Below are 23,638 nucleotides of genomic sequence, written 5' to 3' on the forward strand. Positions count from 1 at the left end.
GAGGGGCCCCGTGCCTGGCCTGGAGCCGCCGAGCACAAGGGCTGAAGGCTGAGCGGGACAGTTCCGGGGCTCCCGCCGGCTTTTCTCGCGCGTCCTGCTCGCGCGGGGCCGGCAGGGCCTGGGCCGGGCTCTTCGCGAGGGCTCCAGACCCGCGGCAGCAGCTCCGCGCGGAGGGTCTGGCTGTCAGTGTCCAGCCCTACACCAGCGGCCTTCCCCGTCCCCAGGGCCCCAGCTTCCCTCGTCCCGCCCGCAGGGTCCCTGCCCTGCCCCGCCCGAGCCAGAGCTCTGCTCCCGGCTCGGATTCATTCCGCGCCCCAGGCTCCGTTCGCGCTGCAGGGGCACCCGGGCCCCGCCAGACCCGCCCCACAGCTCGCCAGCCGAGCCCCTCCTGCACCCCGCGAACCACAGAACTTCCTCGCCCCAGAGGGGGAGCCGCCGCCGCCGCCCCCCGGTCCGGGCTGGGAGCTGCCGGCCCCGACGGAGCCCACCTGTGCTGACAGCGACCCCTGTCCTCCCGCTCACCTTCCCCCGGGGCCAGGGGCGCGCACCTGCGCGGGGAGGCCGCCTGGCAGCGCGGACGCTGCAGGGGAGCGGGGCGAGGGACGCCAGATGGCAGCAGGAGCAGCATTGCCGCCGACCTGGGCCCCCGCCGAGAAGAGCGAGCGCCCGGCGGGGAACCGCTACACCTGGGCTAAGAGATGAGCCCAAGGCGGGGACCCCGTCGGCTGGGCTGGGCTGGGGCTGCTAAGCCGGGAGAGCAGCCGACCCCGCCCCCCGCGGGACTCGCTCCCCCGCGCCCTTCCGGCCCATCCCCTGGGGGGTAGCGCAGAGTTTCTCCGCATCTGGAAGTGCCCCGCGGCGGCAGCAGGAAATCAGGGGGAACCCGCCGCTCCCGGCCCCGCTAGACTCACCCAGGCGTCCGGGCTCCAGGGCTCGCTGGCGCGCTCTCCCTCTGCGGCAGTCGGAGCTGGAGGGGAAGGGGCCGCCGGGGAGCCGTGCGCGGACCCGGAGCTGATACTTTCACCTTCCCAACGGGCCCCTCCCAGCCCAGCGCCCCGGGGCCACCCCCACCCGCCGGCGGACGAAGCGGTTAAATTCCCCGCGCCGGGCAGACGCGTAGGAAGCCGGATCCGGGCAGGCCGGTCCCGGAGACAAGCGGGGCTTTTCCCTCCCGCCGCAGGCAGGGGTCCCCGGGCCAGCTCCGTGGGGAGCCGTCCAGGGCCCCGCTCCTCCCCCTGCTGCCGGGGCCCGCTCGCCCGGCCCGGCCCGGCCCGGCCCGGCCCGGCCCCGCCCGGGGAGCCGAGGGGAGGAGGCAGTCAGCTGCTGTCCCTTTAACAGGCGCTGGCGCGGAGCGGAGTTCAGGCCGGGGTCAGGGGGAGTTCGCAGCCCGGGCTTTACCTTTGCGCCGAGCCGTGCGCCGGCGGCACATGCTGCGCCCCGGAGCGGCCGCCGGGCCTGGCACGCAGGGCGCAGCGACCGCCGAGGGAGGCAGCGCCTTGGCAGCAGAGTCCGGAGAGCTGGCATGGGCCGGAGGCGCCGGCTGGCGGCGGGGAGCGCACGGCGGGGACCCAGGGGCTGAGGCTGCTGCTGCGGGGATATGAGAGTCCGCAGAGACCTCGGCTGGCTGGCGGAAGCGACGGAGCCCCCAGGTACGGCGGGACAGGACAGGACGGGGCGGGAGGGCGCCTGTGCCAGGGGCTTCTGCCCGCGCCCCTGGGAGCAGGGCGGGCTCCCAACGCCGGGCGGCCGCACACCTGGCCGGGGCGCCCCCCAGCCATCCTGTAATACAGCACAGAACCGGGGAAGGGGCTGCGCGGGGGCACGGCTGGGTCCCTCCCGGGACGCGAACGCAGAAAGCCGGGCAGGCGGCGCCCTGGGGGGTTGAGCCGCAGCCCGAGGCAGCGGGCGCTTTGCAGGACGGCGAGCGCAGCCTTGGGGCCGGGGCCGCTCGCGGGCGCCAGGCTCAGAGACCAGAGGAGGAAGGGGTCGGTCTCTGCCGGAGGGGGGGTGGCAGAACGGCCGGAGCTGCTGGACCTCCGGTGCGGGGGGCGCTCCCACCCCCACGGCTTGAAGTGGCTCCATCATACCCAGGGTTAGCGTTTGGTTCCTGGCTCTCAGCAGCCGCGCTAGACACGCTGTTCCAGCGCCCTGCAGGGGCCGCAGCCGGATCCCGGGATGGGAGATGAGGGCCAGGACCCGGGGAGCCAGCGCTAGGCCCCCTGCGTGTCTCTGCCCCCAGAGCCGGCAGGGGCTCCCAGGGGTCCTCGCCCCAGATGGGCGCCAGGCCCTGCCCTCGGTGCTCGCGGCTCCCAGACAATCCCATGGACGGGAGTCCCGCTGGCGACTCCAACTCGGCTGGGTCTTCCCCAGGCGGGGCTGCAGGAAGGGACCGATCCCCGCGGGCAGAGTGCGGGTCCCGCCGGGGCTGAGTCGGGCCGGGGCTTCCTGCGGGCGGGGACTCGCCCCGAGGCAGGTCTCTCTCGTCCAGCCCCTTTTCCTCGCCCCCAGGCCCCGCTCCCGCCCCAGAGACAGAGGTGCTGGAACTAGGGCTGCTGGGGGAGCGGTTTCCATCCTGCTCAGGGTATAATGGCTCTCAGCGCCCCGTTCAACGTTGTTCCGGCGCCTCTGCCCAAAGATGCTGTAAAATGGCGAAGTTTGGCTGTCCCGGCGGGTCCCGGCTCCAGCCCGGCCCTTCCCCGCCCTCGGGCTCGCACTGCCCGAGTCCAGTTGGCCCTGGCGCACCCACAGCTCCGCCGCCTCGCTCTCCCCGCCACAGCAGCTGCGCCAGCGGGGGCCCAGCTCGCTGCGGCCCGGGCCCGGCCCAACCCGGGTGTAGGGCTCCGGCCATCCCGCTCCCAGGCCAGCAGCGCCTTCCTCTGGCTCTCCGGAGTGCCCCCCGCGCAGCGCGGCCTGTCCCGGCCTGGGCCCGGGGAAAGGGGCCTCGCTCCCCTGGGGGCCGCCTGTTCTCCCCAGCAAGCCAGCCCGAGCTGGGGCGCTTCGGGGAAGCCCGACCCGGCTCCTTCGCTGGGTTTTGGGCCTCCTGGTGCCAAAATCGCCGCTGGCGGCTCGAATTGGGGCGCACCAGGGAGGCGGGAGAAAGCGGGGCAGGAAGGCGAGGGGCTCCTGACCCCCCTCCCCAGCACCCCTGGCCCACGGGGCTGGCCCTGGAGGCCGGGCCCCGCTCGTCGGGTTTGGGGTCAGAACTGGAGCGGTTCTTCGCCCGGGCTGCGGGCGGGCGGGCGGGCGGGCGCTGGGAAGGGGCCGCTCCAGGTCAGCGGGTGCGTGTAAGGCAGGAAGGGGGCAGAGGGGGGCCGGCCGGGGAGCGGCAGGTGGCCTGGCCCCTCCGCCCCCCGCTCAGGTGGGGCTGGGGCTCGCAGGCGGCGCTGGCAGCGGCGGGAGTGATGTCACCTTCCCCCAGCGCCTGCAGGGGCTTCCCCCCTCCCCCGCCCGGCCGCGCAGAGAAGCCCCGATATAAGGGGTGGCACAAGGCAGCGCAGCAGCCAGTGCGCAGACGAGGCGGCGCAGCCCCGGCTCCCCGGCAGGACTCGCCCTCTCCTCCCCAGGTAGCGGCTGGGCCCGGGCCGCTCAGCAGCCCGGGGCTGGGGCTTCCCCTTCCCGCTGCGGCCGGAGGCGCGGCGCCCTCGCCCCGTCGAAGTGGCGCAGCTCCGGGCGCGCAACTGCCCCGGCCGCAGCCCAAAGCCGAGACCCCCCAGCGCAGCAGCCGGCGGGGGCCCGCCAAGGGCGCGTCGGGCCCGGCGCTAGCAGGGGCGGCCGGCGGGGGGCCTGGCGCTGGGAGCCGGCCCCTCGCTGGGCCCTGGGGGCACGGGGCGCGTGGGGCCCGCGCTCCCCGCTGCCCGGCTCGGGGCTCCCCCGGGGGGCTGCGAAGCGGGCGCTGCGCGCCGGGGTGGGGGCGGCAGGTCGGACGGCGGCGCCCCGCTCCCTCCCCGGCAGCGCCCGCCGCAGCATTCCTCAGCCCTTGCGCAGCGGGCAGCGGGGCGGGGATGTTTTGCCTTCATTAGGCCGCGGCTGCGCTGCGCCGGGCGGGCCGGGCCGGCCGCCAGCCCCTCACCGTGTGTCTCTTGCAGGTGGCGGGGGCAGCCCCGCGCTGGAGGCCATGGAGGTGCCGAGCCACTCGAGGCAGCTGCTCCTGCAGCTCAACACGCAGCGGGCCAAGGGCTTCCTGTGCGACGTGATCATCGTGGTGCAGAACGCGCTGTTCCGGGCGCACAAGAACATCCTGGCGGCCAGCAGCGTCTACCTGAAGTCGCTGGTGGTGCACGACAACCTGCTCAACCTGGACCACGAGATGGTGAGCCCGGGCGTCTTCCGCCTGGTGCTGGACTTCATCTACACCGGCCGGCTGGGCGAGTGCGAGCCGGGCGAGCCGGGCCTGGGGGCCGTGCTGGCGGCCGCTAGCTACCTGCAGGTGCCGGCCCTGGTGGCTCTGTGCAAGAAGAAGCTGAAGCGGTCTGGCAAGTACTGTCACCTGCGAGGCAGCTACAGCCCCTACAGCAAGGTGGCCAGGGGGCTGCGGGCCGCCCCTGTCATCCAGGCCTGCTACGCGGGTGCCCCCCGGCCTGTGGACGTGCAGCCTGGCGAGCCCCTCAACCCGCTCAGCACCCAGTGTGGGGAGCTCTATGCCTCCACCGCCCAGGGCCCCGCCCTGCACCAGCCGGGCCTGTGCCCACCCGAGAGGCACTGCTCTCCGCCCTGCGGCCTGGACCTCTCCAAAAAGAGCCCCACCAGCCCTTCCTCCCAGCTGCTGCCCACAGACAGACTCCACCCCGGGGACAGCAGGGAGCCCTTGCTGGCCCCCGGGCACGACAGCCCGCCGGGCAGCGCTTCTCTGCTGGCCAGCCACGGCTCCGCCTACAAAGACCCCCCCCAGGTGGGCGAAGGCGTGATCCACCCCGCAGAGCGCTTCCGTGGCAGCCCGCCCTGTGTCGAGCCCCCTGCCCGGGCCGAGGGCCACGACTTCCTGTACCGCTGGATGAAGCACGAGCGAATGGGCAGCTACCTGGAGGAGTGTGAGGCGGAGAAGGAGCCTGAGCGGGAGGAGAAGGCCGAGTCGCCCCTGCAGTCCCGCTACCCCAGCATCGAGAGCAACGAGCTGGAGAACGACAACAGCACCAGCGAGGACACGGGCAGCAGCGAGGGCCCATCTCCCGGGGGCACCCTGGGCCCCTACTGCAACCACCTGGCCTACGAGCCCGAGAGCCTGGGGGACAACCTGTACGTGTGCATCCCCTGCGGCAAGGGCTTCCCCAGCTCGGAGCAGCTCAACGCCCACGTGGAGGCCCACACCGAGGAGGAGCTGTACCACAAGGCGGCCTCGGAGCAGACCGGCCCCTTCCTGGACAAGGGCGGCCAGAGCCTGGGCGACATCATCCGGCCCTACCGCTGCTCCTCCTGCGACAAGGCCTACAAGGACCCGGCCACGCTGCGGCAGCACGAGAAGACGCACTGGCTCACGCGGCCCTACCCCTGCACCATCTGCGGCAAGAAGTTCACGCAGCGCGGCACCATGACCCGGCACATGCGCAGCCACCTGGGCCTCAAGCCCTTCGCCTGCGACGCCTGCGGCATGCGCTTCACCCGGCAGTACCGGCTCACCGAGCACATGCGCATCCACTCGGGCGAGAAGCCCTACGAGTGCCAGGTCTGCGGCGGCAAGTTCGCCCAGCAGCGCAACCTCATCAGCCACATGAAGATGCACGCGGCCGGGCCCGACGGCAAGTCCAAGCTGGACTTCCCCGAGAGCGTCTTCGCCATGGCACGGCTCACGGCCGACCAGCTGGGCCTCAAGCAGGAGAAGGCGGCGGAGCTGCTCTCGCACACCTCACACTTCCTCAGCGACCCCAAGGGCCTGGAGAGCCTGTACCCGCTGGCCCGATTCACCGCCGAGCACCTGGGGCTGAGCCAGGAGAAGGCGGCCGAGATGCTGGGTCCAGCCTCACACCTGCACAGCGAAGGTGGCCGGAGCATAGAGTGCTATTCACCCACCTAACAGAGCATCCCTGGCACCCCGGGGCTGCCCACTCCTGCCACAGCCAAAAAGGCCGCAAGGCCGCAGGGTCTCCTAGTGCCCACAGCCCCCTCTCCAGATCGACTCTCAGTAGCATTTGGGGAGTGGGAACTTTTCTCCCTGCAAATGTGCAGTGGCTGAATTCTTCCTCCAGCCCCCATCCAATGGGGAAAGGCCAGAACAGGGGGTGGGGTGAGCCCCTGGCATACAGCATTGGGCAGCAGCTCTCTCCAGCGGCTCAGTCTCAACTTGGTGTATTGGGAGCAGCCGAAGGGTTTGATCTTCCAAGGCCTCCACAGGCATCTCTACGCTCTGGCCCCGCAAACCCTGCCCAGAGCCTGGGCCTGGCATGTGCCTCTTGCTGCAGAGCCCTGGTGGCTGGGGCAGCTCTTCTCCCAGCTCTGACTGCAGCGGGGCCTGGCTGGGGGATGGGGTGGGAGAATGACCCATCTCCCCCGCCCACCTCTGAGCCCTCCTAGCCCAAAGCTCCTGCTGCTGGGCCTGGGCCCCAACTAGCTGAGCAGAAACCAAAGCAACCACCGGAGGAGGAGGAGGAGGAGGAGGAGGAGACCCAGTCCCTGCACCCTCGCTGTACTCAGGGATGTCCCAGTGTCCTGCCTGACCCTGGCCAGGCCCAGCTGCCTCAGAGGAGAATTCCTGCCCTGGGCGATTCCAGAGTCGTCCCCCCCCAACCCCCTTTCCCCGGGCGCATGGATCTGGGGCCCGGCTGTCCATAGACTGAGCCCCTGGGATGCATCCCTCCCCACCCCCACCCCAGTCTCTACTCTCTGGGATCACAGGTGGGAACCATGATGCTGGGGGTGTGAATGCTGCTGTTTCTCTGGGGGTCTCTGCTAGGAGGTGGGCTGGAAGCATGAGGCCATGGGAGTAGTTTGTTAAAACCCTGCTTGGGCTTTCCCAGGGGTGGGCTCCTCTCCTCCCTTACTAGGCTGCAGGGGGAGAGCTGCCCCCTCCCAGGGCTGGTGCCCAGAGCATGCAGGCAGGGGAGTGACGCCAGGCTGTCAGTGTGGGGCAGGGGGCCAGGCTGCTCTCCCCTCACTGTGCTCCTTGTACCAAAGGGCTGTGTCCCTGGGAAGACGCCCCAACTCATCCCCCAGCAGCTCTGGTGGGAGGCCCCCTCTCCTCTGCTCCCTGGAGGCTCAGTCCTGGACCAGGAGCTTGTGACAAAGACAAAATGGCTCCGTCTCCTGCCTTGCTGGGCACCCCTGGGCAGCAGGGCTCTGCCATGCCCAGGCCAGGGTGGGGCTGAGAGCTTTATGCTGAAGCCCATGGTGGGCAGTGCAGGGGCCAATGACACGGGGTGGTGGTGGGGGAGCGGTTAGGTCTCTGCCCTGCTGGCCAGTGGAGACAGGTGTTGCAGGGCTGCATGCAGGCGCCTCCCCCCGGCCCCCGTGATAGCACCCTGAGCTTGACCCTCGGGCCAGGCCAGCTGCACTGAGGAGGCAGATCCTCCCCGCACTCCTGGGTTAATGGGGCACAAGATCCAGGTGCTGCCAAGCCCGGAGCCCTGCCTGGGGCCTTCCTTGCTCTGTCCAGGCAGAGCCACCAAAGCCGTAGGGGCTGGGGAGAGCCCTGCCGTGAGTGACCCAGGCCTGGGTCCCATCCCACCCCCGGGTCCCATCCCACTCCCGTCTGGCCTGCAGGATAATGTGAAGCTCTTTTCCCTGCCTTTGTCTTTTCTCCTTTGCACACGAGGCCGAGGGGGCCGCCCCACGGTGACTGCTCCTGGCCTCCAACCAACTGTGCCTTTAGCCTGACCGGCTGCTCCTCCAAGGGGGCTTGGGTGCAAATGCTCCCAGTGCCAAATGTCCGTGCCCCCAGCTCAGGGGCCTCTGGCTGGCAGTGACTCAGGGCACCGACCCTGCCTCCCCTTTCCAGCTGCGCAGGAATTTGGGCACCAAACGGGCTCCCCAGGCAACTACGGGCTTGGCTAGGGCCAGGAATCCCAGGCCAGAGCCCGACACGGGCTGCCCTTAGCCTTGCAGCCATCAGGGACAACGCTGCAGAAGCTGCGACCAAAACGCAGAGGGAGGGGGCGTATCCAGTGCGTGGATCCAGGTCTCCCTGCCCCCTCCCGGTTTGTATATTCTTCTGATTTGTACACGGGCATTTTGTCCCGTCCTTTTCTATACTCAAAACCAAATGAGCAATAAAGTGACATTAAACCTGAGGTCCCGGCTCCTTCTTTTGGTCTGGATGGGCCCAGCCTCTGCCCTGGCAAACTCCGCTCCTTAGGGTCAGACATGGGAGTGGGCAGTCAGGTACTAGCCCAGCTTGGGGAGGGCAGAGGATGATGAGGGATGTGGCTCCAAAGCCCAGCTCTGGGGCTAGTGGCTTCTTTAAGGTGTGCGGCCTGGGGGAGAGGCTGTAATGCAGTTTTCCCCCTGACTCCAGGCACATCCTGGGGTACCAGTGAGGGTCCCTTGGGGCAGAGGTGCTGCTGGAAAGGGCAGCCCTCGGAGGCGAAGCCAGGGCTGTGATGGGTGTTTCTGCTGCAGTCCAGCACTGGGTCTGGGGGAGACAGGCTCCCCCCGCAGGGAGAACAGCTCAGGGGGAGATGATAGGCTCCCCCCCTGGGGAAAACCAGTACTGGGAGGGGTGACAGACTCCCCCAGTAGGGAGAACAAGGTGGGTGAGGGGGGATAATGGACAATTCACCACTGTGGAGCTGCTGTGGTGCAAGCAGAAATTCTGGACTGGCCACAGGGCGCCGGGGCAGATGCTCTGCCCAGGGCTGTGCAGGAGGGCAGGCTGGCTGGGCACCATGGGCCCTTGCTGACCTCTTTGAAGTCAATGGCAAAACTCCTTCTGGGTCTCTAGGGAGCCTTCTGCCCTGGTTGGGAAAGGGGGGCCAGGTTCCATTCCGCCCCCAAACTGGGTAGCCTTTCCCGAGGCTGGAGCTGCTGCCGGGCCCAGCTCGGGCTGCAGGCCCATGAGTCCGAATTCCCACCTCCGCTGGGAACAGAACAGACAGAGGCAGCCCAGAGGAGCATTTGGTAGGAAAAACTTATTAAGAAAACATCTTAACAAAGCGACACAACTCATGGCCATCACCCCTGAGGCCTGGCCAGGCCCTGTGGGCACCAGGTGAAGCAAAGGACAAGAGAGTCACAGGGGAGCCAAAGGGCAGGGATGGAGCAAAGCCAGCACCCGGCCAGAGGGAGCAGCCAGCAGCCCTGGGGGAAGCGGGACCCCCAGATCTCAGACCAAAGGGGGAGCCCCGCCTCCGTCCCCCCACGGGACTCGCTCCCCCGCGCCCTTCCGGCCCATCCCCTGGGGGGTAGCGCAGAGTTTCTCCGCATCTGGAAGTGCCCCGCGGCGGCAGCAGGAAATCAGGGGGAACCCGCCGCTCCCGGCCCCGCTAGACTCACCCAGGCGTCCGGGCTCCAGGGCTCGCTGGCGCGCTCTCCCTCTGCGGCAGTCGGAGCTGGAGGGGAAGGGGCCGCCGGGGAGCCGTGCGCGGACCCGGAGCTGATACTTTCACCTTCCCAACGGGCCCCTCCCAGCCCAGCGCCCCGGGGCCACCCCCACCCGCCGGCGGACGAAGCGGTTAAATTCCCCGCGCCGGGCAGACGCGTAGGAAGCCGGATCCGGGCAGGCCGGTCCCGGAGACAAGCGGGGCTTTTCCCTCCCGCCGCAGGCAGGGGTCCCCGGGCCAGCTCCGTGGGGAGCCGTCCAGGGCCCCGCTCCTCCCCCTGCTGCCGGGGCCCGCTCGCCCGGCCCGGCCCGGCCCGGCCCGGCCCCGCCCGGGGAGCCGAGGGGAGGAGGCAGTCAGCTGCTGTCCCTTTAACAGGCGCTGGCGCGGAGCGGAGTTCAGGCCGGGGTCAGGGGGAGTTCGCAGCCCGGGCTTTACCTTTGCGCCGAGCCGTGCGCCGGCGGCACATGCTGCGCCCCGGAGCGGCCGCCGGGCCTGGCACGCAGGGCGCAGCGACCGCCGAGGGAGGCAGCGCCTTGGCAGCAGAGTCCGGAGAGCTGGCATGGGCCGGAGGCGCCGGCTGGCGGCGGGGAGCGCACGGCGGGGACCCAGGGGCTGAGGCTGCTGCTGCGGGGATATGAGAGTCCGCAGAGACCTCGGCTGGCTGGCGGAAGCGACGGAGCCCCCAGGTACGGCGGGACAGGACAGGACGGGGCGGGAGGGCGCCTGTGCCAGGGGCTTCTGCCCGCGCCCCTGGGAGCAGGGCGGGCTCCCAACGCCGGGCGGCCGCACACCTGGCCGGGGCGCCCCCCAGCCATCCTGTAATACAGCACAGAACCGGGGAAGGGGCTGCGCGGGGGCACGGCTGGGTCCCTCCCGGGACGCGAACGCAGAAAGCCGGGCAGGCGGCGCCCTGGGGGGTTGAGCCGCAGCCCGAGGCAGCGGGCGCTTTGCAGGACGGCGAGCGCAGCCTTGGGGCCGGGGCCGCTCGCGGGCGCCAGGCTCAGAGACCAGAGGAGGAAGGGGTCGGTCTCTGCCGGAGGGGGGGTGGCAGAACGGCCGGAGCTGCTGGACCTCCGGTGCGGGGGGCGCTCCCACCCCCACGGCTTGAAGTGGCTCCATCATACCCAGGGTTAGCGTTTGGTTCCTGGCTCTCAGCAGCCGCGCTAGACACGCTGTTCCAGCGCCCTGCAGGGGCCGCAGCCGGATCCCGGGATGGGAGATGAGGGCCAGGACCCGGGGAGCCAGCGCTAGGCCCCCTGCGTGTCTCTGCCCCCAGAGCCGGCAGGGGCTCCCAGGGGTCCTCGCCCCAGATGGGCGCCAGGCCCTGCCCTCGGTGCTCGCGGCTCCCAGACAATCCCATGGACGGGAGTCCCGCTGGCGACTCCAACTCGGCTGGGTCTTCCCCAGGCGGGGCTGCAGGAAGGGACCGATCCCCGCGGGCAGAGTGCGGGTCCCGCCGGGGCTGAGTCGGGCCGGGGCTTCCTGCGGGCGGGGACTCGCCCCGAGGCAGGTCTCTCTCGTCCAGCCCCTTTTCCTCGCCCCCAGGCCCCGCTCCCGCCCCAGAGACAGAGGTGCTGGAACTAGGGCTGCTGGGGGAGCGGTTTCCATCCTGCTCAGGGTATAATGGCTCTCAGCGCCCCGTTCAACGTTGTTCCGGCGCCTCTGCCCAAAGATGCTGTAAAATGGCGAAGTTTGGCTGTCCCGGCGGGTCCCGGCTCCAGCCCGGCCCTTCCCCGCCCTCGGGCTCGCACTGCCCGAGTCCAGTTGGCCCTGGCGCACCCACAGCTCCGCCGCCTCGCTCTCCCCGCCACAGCAGCTGCGCCAGCGGGGGCCCAGCTCGCTGCGGCCCGGGCCCGGCCCAACCCGGGTGTAGGGCTCCGGCCATCCCGCTCCCAGGCCAGCAGCGCCTTCCTCTGGCTCTCCGGAGTGCCCCCCGCGCAGCGCGGCCTGTCCCGGCCTGGGCCCGGGGAAAGGGGCCTCGCTCCCCTGGGGGCCGCCTGTTCTCCCCAGCAAGCCAGCCCGAGCTGGGGCGCTTCGGGGAAGCCCGACCCGGCTCCTTCGCTGGGTTTTGGGCCTCCTGGTGCCAAAATCGCCGCTGGCGGCTCGAATTGGGGCGCACCAGGGAGGCGGGAGAAAGCGGGGCAGGAAGGCGAGGGGCTCCTGACCCCCCTCCCCAGCACCCCTGGCCCACGGGGCTGGCCCTGGAGGCCGGGCCCCGCTCGTCGGGTTTGGGGTCAGAACTGGAGCGGTTCTTCGCCCGGGCTGCGGGCGGGCGGGCGGGCGGGCGCTGGGAAGGGGCCGCTCCAGGTCAGCGGGTGCGTGTAAGGCAGGAAGGGGGCAGAGGGGGGCCGGCCGGGGAGCGGCAGGTGGCCTGGCCCCTCCGCCCCCCGCTCAGGTGGGGCTGGGGCTCGCAGGCGGCGCTGGCAGCGGCGGGAGTGATGTCACCTTCCCCCAGCGCCTGCAGGGGCTTCCCCCCTCCCCCGCCCGGCCGCGCAGAGAAGCCCCGATATAAGGGGTGGCACAAGGCAGCGCAGCAGCCAGTGCGCAGACGAGGCGGCGCAGCCCCGGCTCCCCGGCAGGACTCGCCCTCTCCTCCCCAGGTAGCGGCTGGGCCCGGGCCGCTCAGCAGCCCGGGGCTGGGGCTTCCCCTTCCCGCTGCGGCCGGAGGCGCGGCGCCCTCGCCCCGTCGAAGTGGCGCAGCTCCGGGCGCGCAACTGCCCCGGCCGCAGCCCAAAGCCGAGACCCCCCAGCGCAGCAGCCGGCGGGGGCCCGCCAAGGGCGCGTCGGGCCCGGCGCTAGCAGGGGCGGCCGGCGGGGGGCCTGGCGCTGGGAGCCGGCCCCTCGCTGGGCCCTGGGGGCACGGGGCGCGTGGGGCCCGCGCTCCCCGCTGCCCGGCTCGGGGCTCCCCCGGGGGGCTGCGAAGCGGGCGCTGCGCGCCGGGGTGGGGGCGGCAGGTCGGACGGCGGCGCCCCGCTCCCTCCCCGGCAGCGCCCGCCGCAGCATTCCTCAGCCCTTGCGCAGCGGGCAGCGGGGCGGGGATGTTTTGCCTTCATTAGGCCGCGGCTGCGCTGCGCCGGGCGGGCCGGGCCGGCCGCCAGCCCCTCACCGTGTGTCTCTTGCAGGTGGCGGGGGCAGCCCCGCGCTGGAGGCCATGGAGGTGCCGAGCCACTCGAGGCAGCTGCTCCTGCAGCTCAACACGCAGCGGGCCAAGGGCTTCCTGTGCGACGTGATCATCGTGGTGCAGAACGCGCTGTTCCGGGCGCACAAGAACATCCTGGCGGCCAGCAGCGTCTACCTGAAGTCGCTGGTGGTGCACGACAACCTGCTCAACCTGGACCACGAGATGGTGAGCCCGGGCGTCTTCCGCCTGGTGCTGGACTTCATCTACACCGGCCGGCTGGGCGAGTGCGAGCCGGGCGAGCCGGGCCTGGGGGCCGTGCTGGCGGCCGCTAGCTACCTGCAGGTGCCGGCCCTGGTGGCTCTGTGCAAGAAGAAGCTGAAGCGGTCTGGCAAGTACTGTCACCTGCGAGGCAGCTACAGCCCCTACAGCAAGGTGGCCAGGGGGCTGCGGGCCGCCCCTGTCATCCAGGCCTGCTACGCGGGTGCCCCCCGGCCTGTGGACGTGCAGCCTGGCGAGCCCCTCAACCCGCTCAGCACCCAGTGTGGGGAGCTCTATGCCTCCACCGCCCAGGGCCCCGCCCTGCACCAGCCGGGCCTGTGCCCACCCGAGAGGCACTGCTCTCCGCCCTGCGGCCTGGACCTCTCCAAAAAGAGCCCCACCAGCCCTTCCTCCCAGCTGCTGCCCACAGACAGACTCCACCCCGGGGACAGCAGGGAGCCCTTGCTGGCCCCCGGGCACGACAGCCCGCCGGGCAGCGCTTCTCTGCTGGCCAGCCACGGCTCCGCCTACAAAGACCCCCCCCAGGTGGGCGAAGGCGTGATCCACCCCGCAGAGCGCTTCCGTGGCAGCCCGCCCTGTGTCGAGCCCCCTGCCCGGGCCGAGGGCCACGACTTCCTGTACCGCTGGATGAAGCACGAGCGAATGGGCAGCTACCTGGAGGAGTGTGAGGCGGAGAAGGAGCCTGAGCGGGAGGAGAAGGCCGAGTCGCCCCTGCAGTCCCGCTACCCCAGCATCGAGAGCAACGAGCTGGAGAACGACAACAGCACCAGCGAGGACACGGGCAGCAGCGAGGGCCCATCTCCCGGGGGCACCCTGGGCCCCTACTGCAACCACCTGGCCTACGAGCCCGAGAGCCTGGGGGACAACCTGTACGTGTGCATCCCCTGCGGCAAGGGCTTCCCCAGCTCGGAGCAGCTCAACGCCCACGTGGAGGCCCACACCGAGGAGGAGCTGTACCACAAGGCGGCCTCGGAGCAGACCGGCCCCTTCCTGGACAAGGGCGGCCAGAGCCTGGGCGACATCATCCGGCCCTACCGCTGCTCCTCCTGCGACAAGGCCTACAAGGACCCGGCCACGCTGCGGCAGCACGAGAAGACGCACTGGCTCACGCGGCCCTACCCCTGCACCATCTGCGGCAAGAAGTTCACGCAGCGCGGCACCATGACCCGGCACATGCGCAGCCACCTGGGCCTCAAGCCCTTCGCCTGCGACGCCTGCGGCATGCGCTTCACCCGGCAGTACCGGCTCACCGAGCACATGCGCATCCACTCGGGCGAGAAGCCCTACGAGTGCCAGGTCTGCGGCGGCAAGTTCGCCCAGCAGCGCAACCTCATCAGCCACATGAAGATGCACGCGGCCGGGCCCGACGGCAAGTCCAAGCTGGACTTCCCCGAGAGCGTCTTCGCCATGGCACGGCTCACGGCCGACCAGCTGGGCCTCAAGCAGGAGAAGGCGGCGGAGCTGCTCTCGCACACCTCGCACTTCCTCAGCGACCCCAAGGGCCTGGAGAGCCTGTACCCGCTGGCCCGATTCACCGCCGAGCACCTGGGGCTGAGCCAGGAGAAGGCGGCCGAGATGCTGGGTCCAGGCCCCCTGCTGCACAGTGACCGGACCATAGAGCGCTATTCGCCCACCTAATGGGGCGGCCCAAGACCCACGGCAGCTAGAGCCAAAGAGGCCATGTGGCCACAGAGTCTCCCAGAGCCCGTGGTTCCCTCCCCAGATGGACTCTCAGTAGCATTTGGGGAGTGGGAACTTTTCCCTGAAAATGTGCAGTGATGGAGATCTTCTGCCTCGCCCCGCCTCATGGGGACAGACCAGACCCACCAAAGAGCGGGGGGAGGCAAAGCCTCACGCAGAGGGTCCCCCACGAGTGGCGCTGGGGGGAACATGCTGCAGGGTTGGGGCTGTGTTTACAGCTGGGCGATGGCTTGGTGCAAAGAGTGGGGTGATGGGGTGGGATAGTGATCAACCCTACTTACTGGCCCACAACATCCATCCCTTCCTGCGTCCTGTGGTAGCTGCTCCCTGGAGGGCTGCCAGGAGCAGTGCCCAGATACGACGCAGCCGGTACCGTGCCCCTGCCTTACCTGGACAGCCACCAAGTGCCCAGCAGCGCCTGGTGCCTCCCTGCACAAGGACTTTTCCATTAAGGAAAATGTGAACCTGCCTCCTACCTCAGGAGCCAGTCGCTTCCCCCGCTGGGACGGGGCCATGGCTGTCCCCCCACACCCTCCTTGCTGCAGACGGGCCCAGTACGAGCACAATAACCCAGCTCTGTGCCCACTGCATAAATCTTCCTGGCCTGCGCCTGCCCCCAGTCCTAGGGTGCCTCTGCTCAGGTCCCCTTGGAGCCCAGCTTCCCAGTGGGGCCAGGCCTGGAGGAGTCAGGGGCTCTGTGAGGGACACAGACATTTGCTGCAGCTCCACTTTGTGCCTCAGTGAACAGTGGCTTCCGCAGCTGCCTTCAGCTGGGACCCCCCGGCTTTGCTCACCAGCCTGAACTCTGGCTCGAGATGCAAAGGCACACGGGCCCCTCAATCATCCAGGGCTGGCCCACTGGGCAGGGTCAGTGCCTGCTGCAGGAAAGGGAGCCTGTCTGGGGGCGGGGTTCAGGAAAGGATCTTACCCAGAGTGGCTTTGTCCCAGCAGCTGGGCGCTGCCCTCCTTGTGGAGCAGTGGCATTTCAGCGGGAGCTGCCCGTGAGTGCAGCTTTGTCAAGTGGCTGGATCCCAGCTGGGTGGAATGGGAGCAGCCGAAGGGTTTGATCTTCCAAGGCCTCCGCAGGCATCTCTACGCTCTGGCCCCGCAAACCCTGCCCAGAGCCTGGGCCTGGCATGTGCCTCTTGCTGCAGAGCCCTGGTGGCTGGGGCAGCTCTTCTCCCAGCTCTGACTGTAGCGGGGCCTGGCTGGGGGATGGGGTGGGAGAATGACCCATCTCCCCCGCCCACCTCTGAGCCCTCCTAGCCCAAAGCTCCTGCTGCTGGGCCTGGGCCCCAACTAGCTGAGCAGAAACCAAAGCAACCACCGGAGGAGGAGGAGGAGGAGGAGACCCAGTCCCTGCACCCTCGCTGTACTCAGGGATGTCCCAGTGTCCTGCCTGACCCTGGCGAGGCCCAGCTGCCTCAGAGGAGAATTCCTGCCCTGGGCGATTCCAGAGTCGTCCCCCCCCAACCCCCTTTCCCCGGGCGCATGGATCTGGGGCCCGGCTGTCCATAGACTGAGCCCCTGGGATGCATCCCTCCCCACCCCCACCCCAGTCTCTACTCTCTGGGATCACAGGTGGGAACCATGATGCTGGGGGTGTGAATGCTGCTGTTTCTCTGGGGGTCTCTGCTAGGAGGTGGGCTGGAAGCATGAGGCCATGGGAGTAGTTTGTTAAAACCCTGCTTGGGCTTTCCCAGGGGTGGGCTCCTCTCCTCCCTTACTAGGCTGCAGGGGGAGAGCTGCCCCCTCCCAGGGCTGGTGCCCAGAGCATGCAGGCAGGGGAGTGACGCCAGGCTGTCAGTGTGGGGCAGGGGGCCAGGCTGCTCTCCCCTCACTGTGCTCCTTGTACCAAAGGGCTGTGTCCCTGGGAAGACGCCCCAACTCATCCCCCAGCAGCTCTGGTGGGAGGCCCCCTCTCCTCTGCTCCCTGGAGGCTCAGTCCTGGACCAGGAGCTTGTGACAAAGACAAAATGGCTCCGTCTCCTGCCTTGCTGGGCACCCCTGGGCAGCAGGGCTCTGCCATGCCCAGGCCAGGGTGGGGCTGAGAGCTTTATGCTGAAGCCCATGGTGGGCAGTGCAGGGGCCAATGACACGGGGTGGTGGTGGGGGAGCGGTTAGGTCTCTGCCCTGCTGGCCAGTGGAGACAGGTGTTGCAGGGCTGCATGCAGGCGCCTCCCCCCGGCCCCCGTGATAGCACCCTGAGCTTGACCCTCGGGCCAGGCCAGCTGCACTGAGGAGGCAGATCCTCCCCGCACTCCTGGGTTAATGGGGCACAAGATCCAGGTGCTGCCAAGCCCGGAGCCCTGCCTGGGGCCTTCCTTGCTCTGTCCAGGCAGAGCCACCAAAGCCGTAGGGGCTGGGGAGAGCCCTGCCGTGAGTGACCCAGGCCTGGGTCCCATCCCACCCCCGGGTCCCATCCCACTCCCGTCTGGCCTGCAGGATAATGTGAAGCTCTTTTCCCTGCCTTTGTCTTTTCTCCTTTGCACACGAGGCCGAGGGGGCCGCCCCACGGTGACTGCTCCTGGCCTCCAACCAACTGTGCCTTTAGCCTGACCGGCTGCTCCTCCAAGGGGGCTTGGGTGCAAATGCTCCCAGTGCCAAATGTCCGTGCCCCCAGCTCAGGGGCCTCTGGCTGGCAGTGACTCAGGGCACCGACCCTGCCTCCCCTTTCCAGCTGCGCAGGAATTTGGGCACCAAACGGGCTCCCCAGGCAACTACGGGCTTGGCTAGGGCCAGGAATCCCAGGCCAGAGCCCGACACGGGCTGCCCTTAGCCTTGCAGCCATCAGGGACAACGCTGCAGAAGCTGCGACCAAAACGCAGAGGGAGGGGGCGTATCCAGTGCGTGGATCCAGGTCTCCCTGCCCCCTCCCGGTTTGTATATTCTTCTGATTTGTACACGGGCATTTTGTCCCGTCCTTTTCTATACTCAAAACCAAATGAGCAATAAAGTGACATTAAACCTGAGGTCCCGGCTCCTTCTTTTGGTCTGGATGGGCCCAGCCTCTGCCCTGGCAAACTCCGCTCCTTAGGGTCAGACATGGGAGTGGGCAGTCAGGTACTAGCCCAGCTTGGGGAGGGCAGAGGATGATGAGGGATGTGGCTCCAAAGCCCAGCTCTGGGGCTAGTGGCTTCTTTAAGGTGTGCGGCCTGGGGGAGAGGCTGTAATGCAGTTTTCCCCCTGACTCCAGGCACATCCTGGGGTACCAGTGAGGGTCCCTTGGGGCAGAGGTGCTGCTGGAAAGGGCAGCCCTCGGAGGCGAAGCCAGGGCTGTGGTGGGTGTTTCTGCTGCAGTCCAGCACTGGGTCTGGGGGAGACAGGCTCCCCCCGCAGGGAGAACAGCTCAGGGGGGGATGATAGGCTCCCCCCCTGGGGAAAACCAGTACTGGGAGGGGTGACAGACTCCCCCAGTAGGGAGAACAAGGTGGGTGAGGGGGGATAATGGACAATTCACCACTGTGGAGCTGCTGTGGTGCAAGCAGAAATTCTGGACTGGCCGCAGGGCGCCGGGGCAGATGCTCTGCCCAAGGCTGTGCAGGAGGGCAGGCTGGCTGGGCACCATGGGCCCTTGCTGACCTCTTTGAAGTCAATGGCAAAACTCCTTCTGGGTCTCTAGGGAGCCTTCTGCCCTGGTTGGGAAAGGGGGGCCAGGTTCCATTCCGCCCCCAAGCTCGGTAGCCTTTCCCGGGGCTGGAGCTGCTGCCGGGCCCAGCTCGGGCTGCAGGCCCATGAGTCCGAATTCCCACCTCCGCTGGGAACAGAACAGACAGAGGCAGCCCAGAGGAGCATTTGGTAGGAAAAACTTATTAAGAAAACATCTTAACAAAGCGACACAACTCATGGCCATCACCCCTGAGGCCTGGCCAGGCCCTGTGGGCACCAGGTGAAGCAAAGGACAAGAGAGTCACAGGGGAGCCAAAGGGCAGGGATGGAGCAAAGCCAGCACCCGGCCAGAGGGAGCAGCCAGCAGCCCTGGGGGAAGCAGGAGCTCCCTCCGAACTGTCATTAGCGTGTCCTTGCATCAGGCTGCTCATTCACATGCCCACAGTGGATCATGCTGCCAGCACTCAACCCAGTCATGTCCCAGAGCAGTTCCTGCAGTCCGGGGTCACATCTCTGAGATGCAGCAGTGGGTGCCAGCAGTGACCAGGGGAGATGATGGGGGCAAGTCCTTCCATCAATGGGGTGCAGGGGAGGGCACGGCGTGTCCGGGCTGGAGCTGACTGTCCCTTTCACTGAAAAGCTTTCCCGGGCTGTCGGCTGGCCAGTTCTCTCCTGACGCTGGCTCAGCAGGGGCTGTTCAATGGCAGAGTTCAGCAGATCGTCAGAACAAACATTTCCAACACAGCTCGGTTTGGGGAAAAGCAAATGGGCAAACGTCGCTTAGAGCGAAGCCCAGCCCGCCCAGCTCCTTGCACAGATCACACCAGCAGCATCCGCAGGCGGCTCCTTGGCTGGGTACGGTGAGTCCTAAGGTCCTGGGCTGGGTGTCCAGAAGCAGACAGCAGTGGTTTTAGCTTGAGTTCCTTTAGCGCCATGCGCTGGCCTGGAGCCCTCCCCGGCAGCTGAAGCGGGGATGGTACCGGCCTTACTGCTCTGCGTGCCACAGACCTGCTCTGCAGCCCCACCTCGGTCCACGGGCTCGTCACCCAGCCAGGTGCCCAGGTGCCTCCTTCCGTCACCTAGCCACCCGCGGAGAGAGCTGTGACAGGAAGTCAGGGTCTGTAGTGAGACTGTGAGGCCCTTTGCAAAGCACCTGGCTAGCACTGGTTGGTGAGCACGCAGGACTCAGGCTGCCCCAGCATCTGTAATCTGCACAGCAGGGCTGGGGGCTCAGCCCTGAGCCCCACCTCTGTGCCATACCAAGGTCCCAGGTGAGGCAGCCCCTGGGGAAGGGGTGGATGAGCTGCTGGTGGCGAGAGAACACCCCCCCCCCCCCGGTCTGCCAGTGAAGCAGCTGCCTCCCTCTCTCCTGAGAGAGGCCTGAGAGAGCACTGTCCCCCTCCCCCCCAGGCTGAGCAGCCAGGAGCAGCCTCACTGGCAAAAACCAACAGCTGGCTTCGGTCCTGCTGCCTCCCTCTCCAGCCTCCATCCACTCCTCCCACAGGGCCCTTCGCACCCTGGGCTCCTGCAGAGATGCTGGCCCTGTGTGGGGAAGGCCTGGGAGTACAGCTAAGTCCCTAGAGAGGGCAACATTGCACCTTCCTTAAGGTGCTGGGTACCTGTCTGGCCACAGAGCTCCGGAGGCTGTTCTGCAGAGGCCTGGCCTAGCTGTGGGAGCTTGGAGGTGACTACAGCTTCCTCAGCCTCTGCCCCCTGGGCTGCCCCACTAGGGCTCGGTCTCAGACTAGGAGGGCTGGCTCCATGGAGGAGACAGAGCTCAGCCACAGCTGCGTGGGCCTCTCTGGTCTGCACTTGCCCAGCAGCACCAGAAACCGGCACCAGTGCCAGGTACTGTGGGACCCTTTCCACTCTGGAGAGGATGCTGTCTGACAAGGCTCAATGAGGCAGATGACAGGGCAATGGGGTCAGCTCAAGGGCTCCCCTCCATGCTGAAGGAGCAATTAGGCCGCGCAAAGCTGCCCAAGCAGCAACCATTGGCAGTTCAGTGTCAGGGTCTTAACTGTTGCCCAGCCCAGCTGCTTCTGCCCTCTGGCCACAGGAATAATTCACCTTCTCCTGGGTCCCTCTGGCCCCGTATGACAGCCCCTGGGAAAATGAGCATCCGAGAGCTCCCTCAGGACCCCAAAGCATGGCCTGTTGTGATCTCAGGGTGACTCAATGGAGAGTTTTATTGTAATGTCAAAGCCTTAAGAGCAGGTTACAAGCATGACAAGAGGCAGGGAGTGTGTGGGGCAGGATCTAAGGGTGTGTATCTGGTATGGGGGAGCAGAGCAGGGGGCTCAGGAGGTATATGAGGCAGAGGGTGTGTGGGGCAGGGGGCAGAGCAAGGGGCTCAGGAGGTATATGGGGCAGAGAGTGTGTGGGGCAGGGGGCAGAGCAAGGGGCTCAGGAGGTATATAGGGCAGAAGGTGTGTGGGGCAGAGCAGGGGGCTCAGGAGTAGATGGGGCAGAGGGACAGAAGCAAGCATGGAACAATGCTGCCTGGGTATTTAATGCTTTTCCTTCGCGTGAAAGTAGCACTGGAACCTGAGCAATAGGCCACCCCAAAGCTTGAGGTGATGTTCTCAGAGCAGAACCTGCTGCTCCCGCTGGAGAGGGGACCAGAGCATCTTCAGAAGGGGAAAAGGAGCCAATATACATTACATCCAGCCAGGCTCCGCTGTTGGGAAGTGACGGGGCTGATGTGCTGGCCCAGCTGCAGCAATGGTCAAATCAGGGGCACTAACACGAGCTGCCACAGAAGTGGACAGATGAAGGAATCGAGACAGGCGGAGAGGAGCAGCCAAGGTGTGAGCGAAATGGCCAGAGAGAGCAGGACAGACCCTGACCTCCACATTCACAGTGTCTCAGGGGGCGCAGCCAGGGCTCCAGCAGGAACACAAGCCCCTCTGGAAACTGCTAGCAGGAATTGCCACAATGCCAGGTCCCTCCCCCTTTCCGTAGCCAGTTAACAGACAGGAGGTTCCCATTCCCCAGGCTCTCTGGCCCATTCAGAGCACAAGTCCAAGGAGAACACTGACCTCCAACGGGAGCTCTCTCCAATCAAGGACGCTGACGAGCAAGAGGCTGAGACTGGCAATGGGGCTAGCCCAAAGTTTCCCCCAGGGACCAGTGCCCTCCTGCTCTGCCGCCCCACTCTTCCCAAAGACCATGGCAACCCGCAGAGTCCTAGCCTCCGCATGACCCATCCACAGCAGTGACCTTCCCTTTGCAGCACGGCCATTCGCGGGTGGGTTTGAAGATGTGGAGTTTATTGTTCATTGATGGGTCGGGAGGCAGTGGTGGTGCTGCCTCAGAAGCCATTCTCCCACCAGCAACACGCTGCGTCACTCACGCGGGGACATCTCCTCCTCAGTCACACCTGCTCAGCCCTCCTGGGCCCACTTCAGGAAGGTGGGAATGTCTCGCACGGGCACGTTCCGGGTCAGTGCCTTGACACGCAGGTTCCGATCATCCGTGAGCAGCACCACCTCTCTGAGCAGACGGATTGGATCATCTGAAACAATCAGCAGAGAGGACGAGTGCTTAGGGTAACTCCTGTCCGGAGGGGGGAGATAACCAGGCCCTGCCAGCCACCTGAACTCTGTTGTCAGCAGGTGTGGACCGTGTAGCCACCCGGCTCTGCTCCACCTAATGCTGCCCTCAGCTCCTCCCACAGCTGCCCTGGCCTGCTCTTTACTTCTTTCTGCTCGGGCTGCTTCTCCCACTCAACTTGGTTCCTTCCTTCATGCTGCCCCTATGCCTGGCCCAGGGCTTCCTTAAGCCCTGCCAGCTGCAGACACATGCTCTGCCCTGGGCACAGTCCTAGTGGTGCTCTTTGGTATTTGGGGAGCATATTCTACCTGGGGTATGAAGCATTATGTACTGAAGGCAAACAGCAAGGTGTCGCCATGCCTTGCAGGTGCCCTGGACAGGGCATGACCCTTCCTGACACCTGTGGGGTGTGGTTCAGCTGTCCAGCTCATGAGCAGATCATTTCTGATGGAGCCTCGTGACTTCTGCATACTGACCCCTGAAGCCAATCAGAGACAGCCCTAGGGCAAGACACAGAAGGCATGCTGGTCCCTATCCCAGATTAGATCTGACCCCTGTATGTATCCCCCCAGCATGCACATCCGTCCCACACACACCCTGGAGAGGGCCCTGCTCTGCCCCAGGCTGGGGTTGTGTGTAAAGCAGAAAGCACAGAGCAGGCAGGAATACGGCCTTTGATGTACGTTCCAGCAGGACGCTGGTGGTCGTTGTAAGGTCTTTAAAACCAAACCTTATTCTGAGAGCCATTTTGCCTTTGAAGAGCCACAAGCATTAGGGCTTTGCTGGGTTAGACAGAAAGAGCTGAACCCTGAGAAATAACTGAAATGGTCTCGCCCACCAGACAGATGAACTGCCCTGCACACATCATGCTGGACTGGGGCTGTGGGAGCTCTGCTTACATGACCGTGGAGCAGGGGAAGTGAACAGGGTGCATGTGAGCAGCTGGATCCTGTGACCAGAGCACCGCTCCTATGAGCACTGGAAACACAGTACCTCCAAACCAGGGCTTGGAGGGGAAAAAAAAGAGTCCATGGAAGCCCACCATGGGCCCAGGAACTGCTGCACTGGGAGGGGCAGGCCCAAGGGAGGGTGTCTAGGGACCTGCTGTGTTGTAAGGGGTGGGCCCATGGGAGGGTTCCTGGGACCTGATGAGTTGGTGAGGGGGCAGACTCATAGGAGTGTGTCCTGGGACCTGATGCATTTGGGGGGTGTGGGGGAAGAGGCTCATAGGAGGGTGTCCTGGGACCTGATGCGTTGGGGGAGGGAGGGCCCCAGGGATCCGTTGGCAGCAGGATCATGAGGTTTTGTACGGACACTGAGAAATGTGTAACAATAAACATCCTCTGTTCTGAGCCTGGTGACGTGGCTCCTTGTTACAAACCAGAGGCTGTCAGCTTGTCAGGCCCCATCCACCATAATCCACATGATTTTAAAATTCAGTATCACTTACGCATAAACATTTGGTGACGGTTTCTCTGTGAATCTGACAAGTTAAGCTGCTAAGAATTTGCACTGACAAATGTGCGTTGATTTCTTGGGCAGCTGCTGATGTAATTCCCATCCCAGCAGCCCCTGCAAGCAGCTCCGGGATTGTCTGATTTTAAAACATGGTGCCAGACGCCAAGTGGGCAAACGGAGGGGAGGGCACTGCTGTGCCAAGGGAAGAGCCCCACCTGACTAGGGCGGGGACAGCCCTGGGATACGCACCAGGTGCCACTTCCTAGGGAATAGCTACCCTAGCAATGCAGCGGTAGCACTGGTGTGTAGACACTAACCCCGAAGATGGAAGGGGTTCTTCCATCACTGCAGACACTCCACCTCTCCGATAGGCGGTAGCGAGGCTGATAGAAGAATTCTTCTGTTAACCCAGTGCTGTGTACATGGGGCTTAGGTCAGCTTAATTATATTG

General features: G+C 66.8%; 3 protein-coding genes across 10 annotated transcripts in view; 2 read left to right on the forward strand and 1 right to left on the reverse strand.

The window, feature by feature from the left end:
- The first annotated feature begins 731 nt into the window (after window positions 1-731).
- HIC1 (HIC ZBTB transcriptional repressor 1) lies at window positions 732-6,805 on the forward strand. 2 transcript variants are annotated; one of them, XM_073315518.2, is made up of 2 exons: window positions 732-1,649; window positions 4,086-6,805. In XM_073315518.2, exons 1-2 carry the CDS (start codon window positions 1,598-1,600, stop codon window positions 6,005-6,007), a joined length of 1,974 nt encoding a protein of 657 aa, XP_073171619.1. In that variant the 5' UTR covers window positions 732-1,597; the 3' UTR covers window positions 6,008-6,805. The 2 variants fall into 2 exon arrangements, with proteins under 2 accessions (XP_073171619.1, XP_073171620.1); XM_073315519.2 differs by lacking the exon at window positions 732-1,649 and adding an exon at window positions 3,272-3,563.
- A 2,559-nt stretch (window positions 6,806-9,364) lies between these two features.
- LOC140899655 (hypermethylated in cancer 1 protein) lies at window positions 9,365-16,126 on the forward strand. Of its 2 annotated transcripts, none has more exons than XM_073315501.2 (2): window positions 9,365-10,150; window positions 12,587-16,126. In XM_073315501.2, the coding sequence occupies exons 1-2, from the start codon at window positions 10,099-10,101 to the stop codon at window positions 14,500-14,502; spliced, it is 1,968 nt and encodes a 655-aa protein (XP_073171602.1). In that variant the 5' UTR covers window positions 9,365-10,098; the 3' UTR covers window positions 14,503-16,126. The 2 variants fall into 2 exon arrangements, with proteins under 2 accessions (XP_073171602.1, XP_073171603.1); XM_073315502.1 differs by lacking the exon at window positions 9,365-10,150 and adding an exon at window positions 11,773-12,064.
- A 2,233-nt stretch (window positions 16,127-18,359) lies between these two features.
- SMG6 (SMG6 nonsense mediated mRNA decay factor) overlaps window positions 18,360-23,638 on the reverse strand; it is a 165,353-nt gene continuing 160,074 nt past the window's right edge. For all 6 annotated transcript variants that reach the window (XM_073315354.2, XM_073315350.2, XM_073315355.2 and 3 more), the window contains one exon: window positions 18,360-21,691. In XM_073315354.2, coding sequence (XP_073171455.1) covers window positions 21,561-21,691 — 131 coding nt within the window. In that variant the 3' untranslated portion in view covers window positions 18,360-21,560. The remainder of the gene's footprint in view (window positions 21,692-23,638) is intronic.

Source organism: Lepidochelys kempii, chromosome 17, assembly GCF_965140285.1.
Source record: "Lepidochelys kempii isolate rLepKem1 chromosome 17, rLepKem1.hap1, whole genome shotgun sequence".
In the NCBI taxonomy this organism is placed as follows: domain Eukaryota; kingdom Metazoa; phylum Chordata; order Testudines; family Cheloniidae; genus Lepidochelys; species Lepidochelys kempii.

What these genes read in the sequence shown, in the direction of transcription:
- HIC1 (XM_073315518.2), top strand. Translation starts at nt 1,598, where the DNA reads ATGAGAGTCCGCAGAGACCTCGGCTGGCTGGCGGAAGCGACGGAGCCC. An exon ending in GGAAGCGACGGAGCCCCCAG is followed by an intron (nt 1,650 to 4,085) that starts GTACGGCGGGAC and finishes TGTCTCTTGCAG; the next exon opens with GTGGCGGGGGCAGCCCCGCG.
- LOC140899655 (XM_073315501.2), top strand. Translation starts at nt 10,099, where the DNA reads ATGAGAGTCCGCAGAGACCTCGGCTGGCTGGCGGAAGCGACGGAGCCC. An exon ending in GGAAGCGACGGAGCCCCCAG is followed by an intron (nt 10,151 to 12,586) that starts GTACGGCGGGAC and finishes TGTCTCTTGCAG; the next exon opens with GTGGCGGGGGCAGCCCCGCG.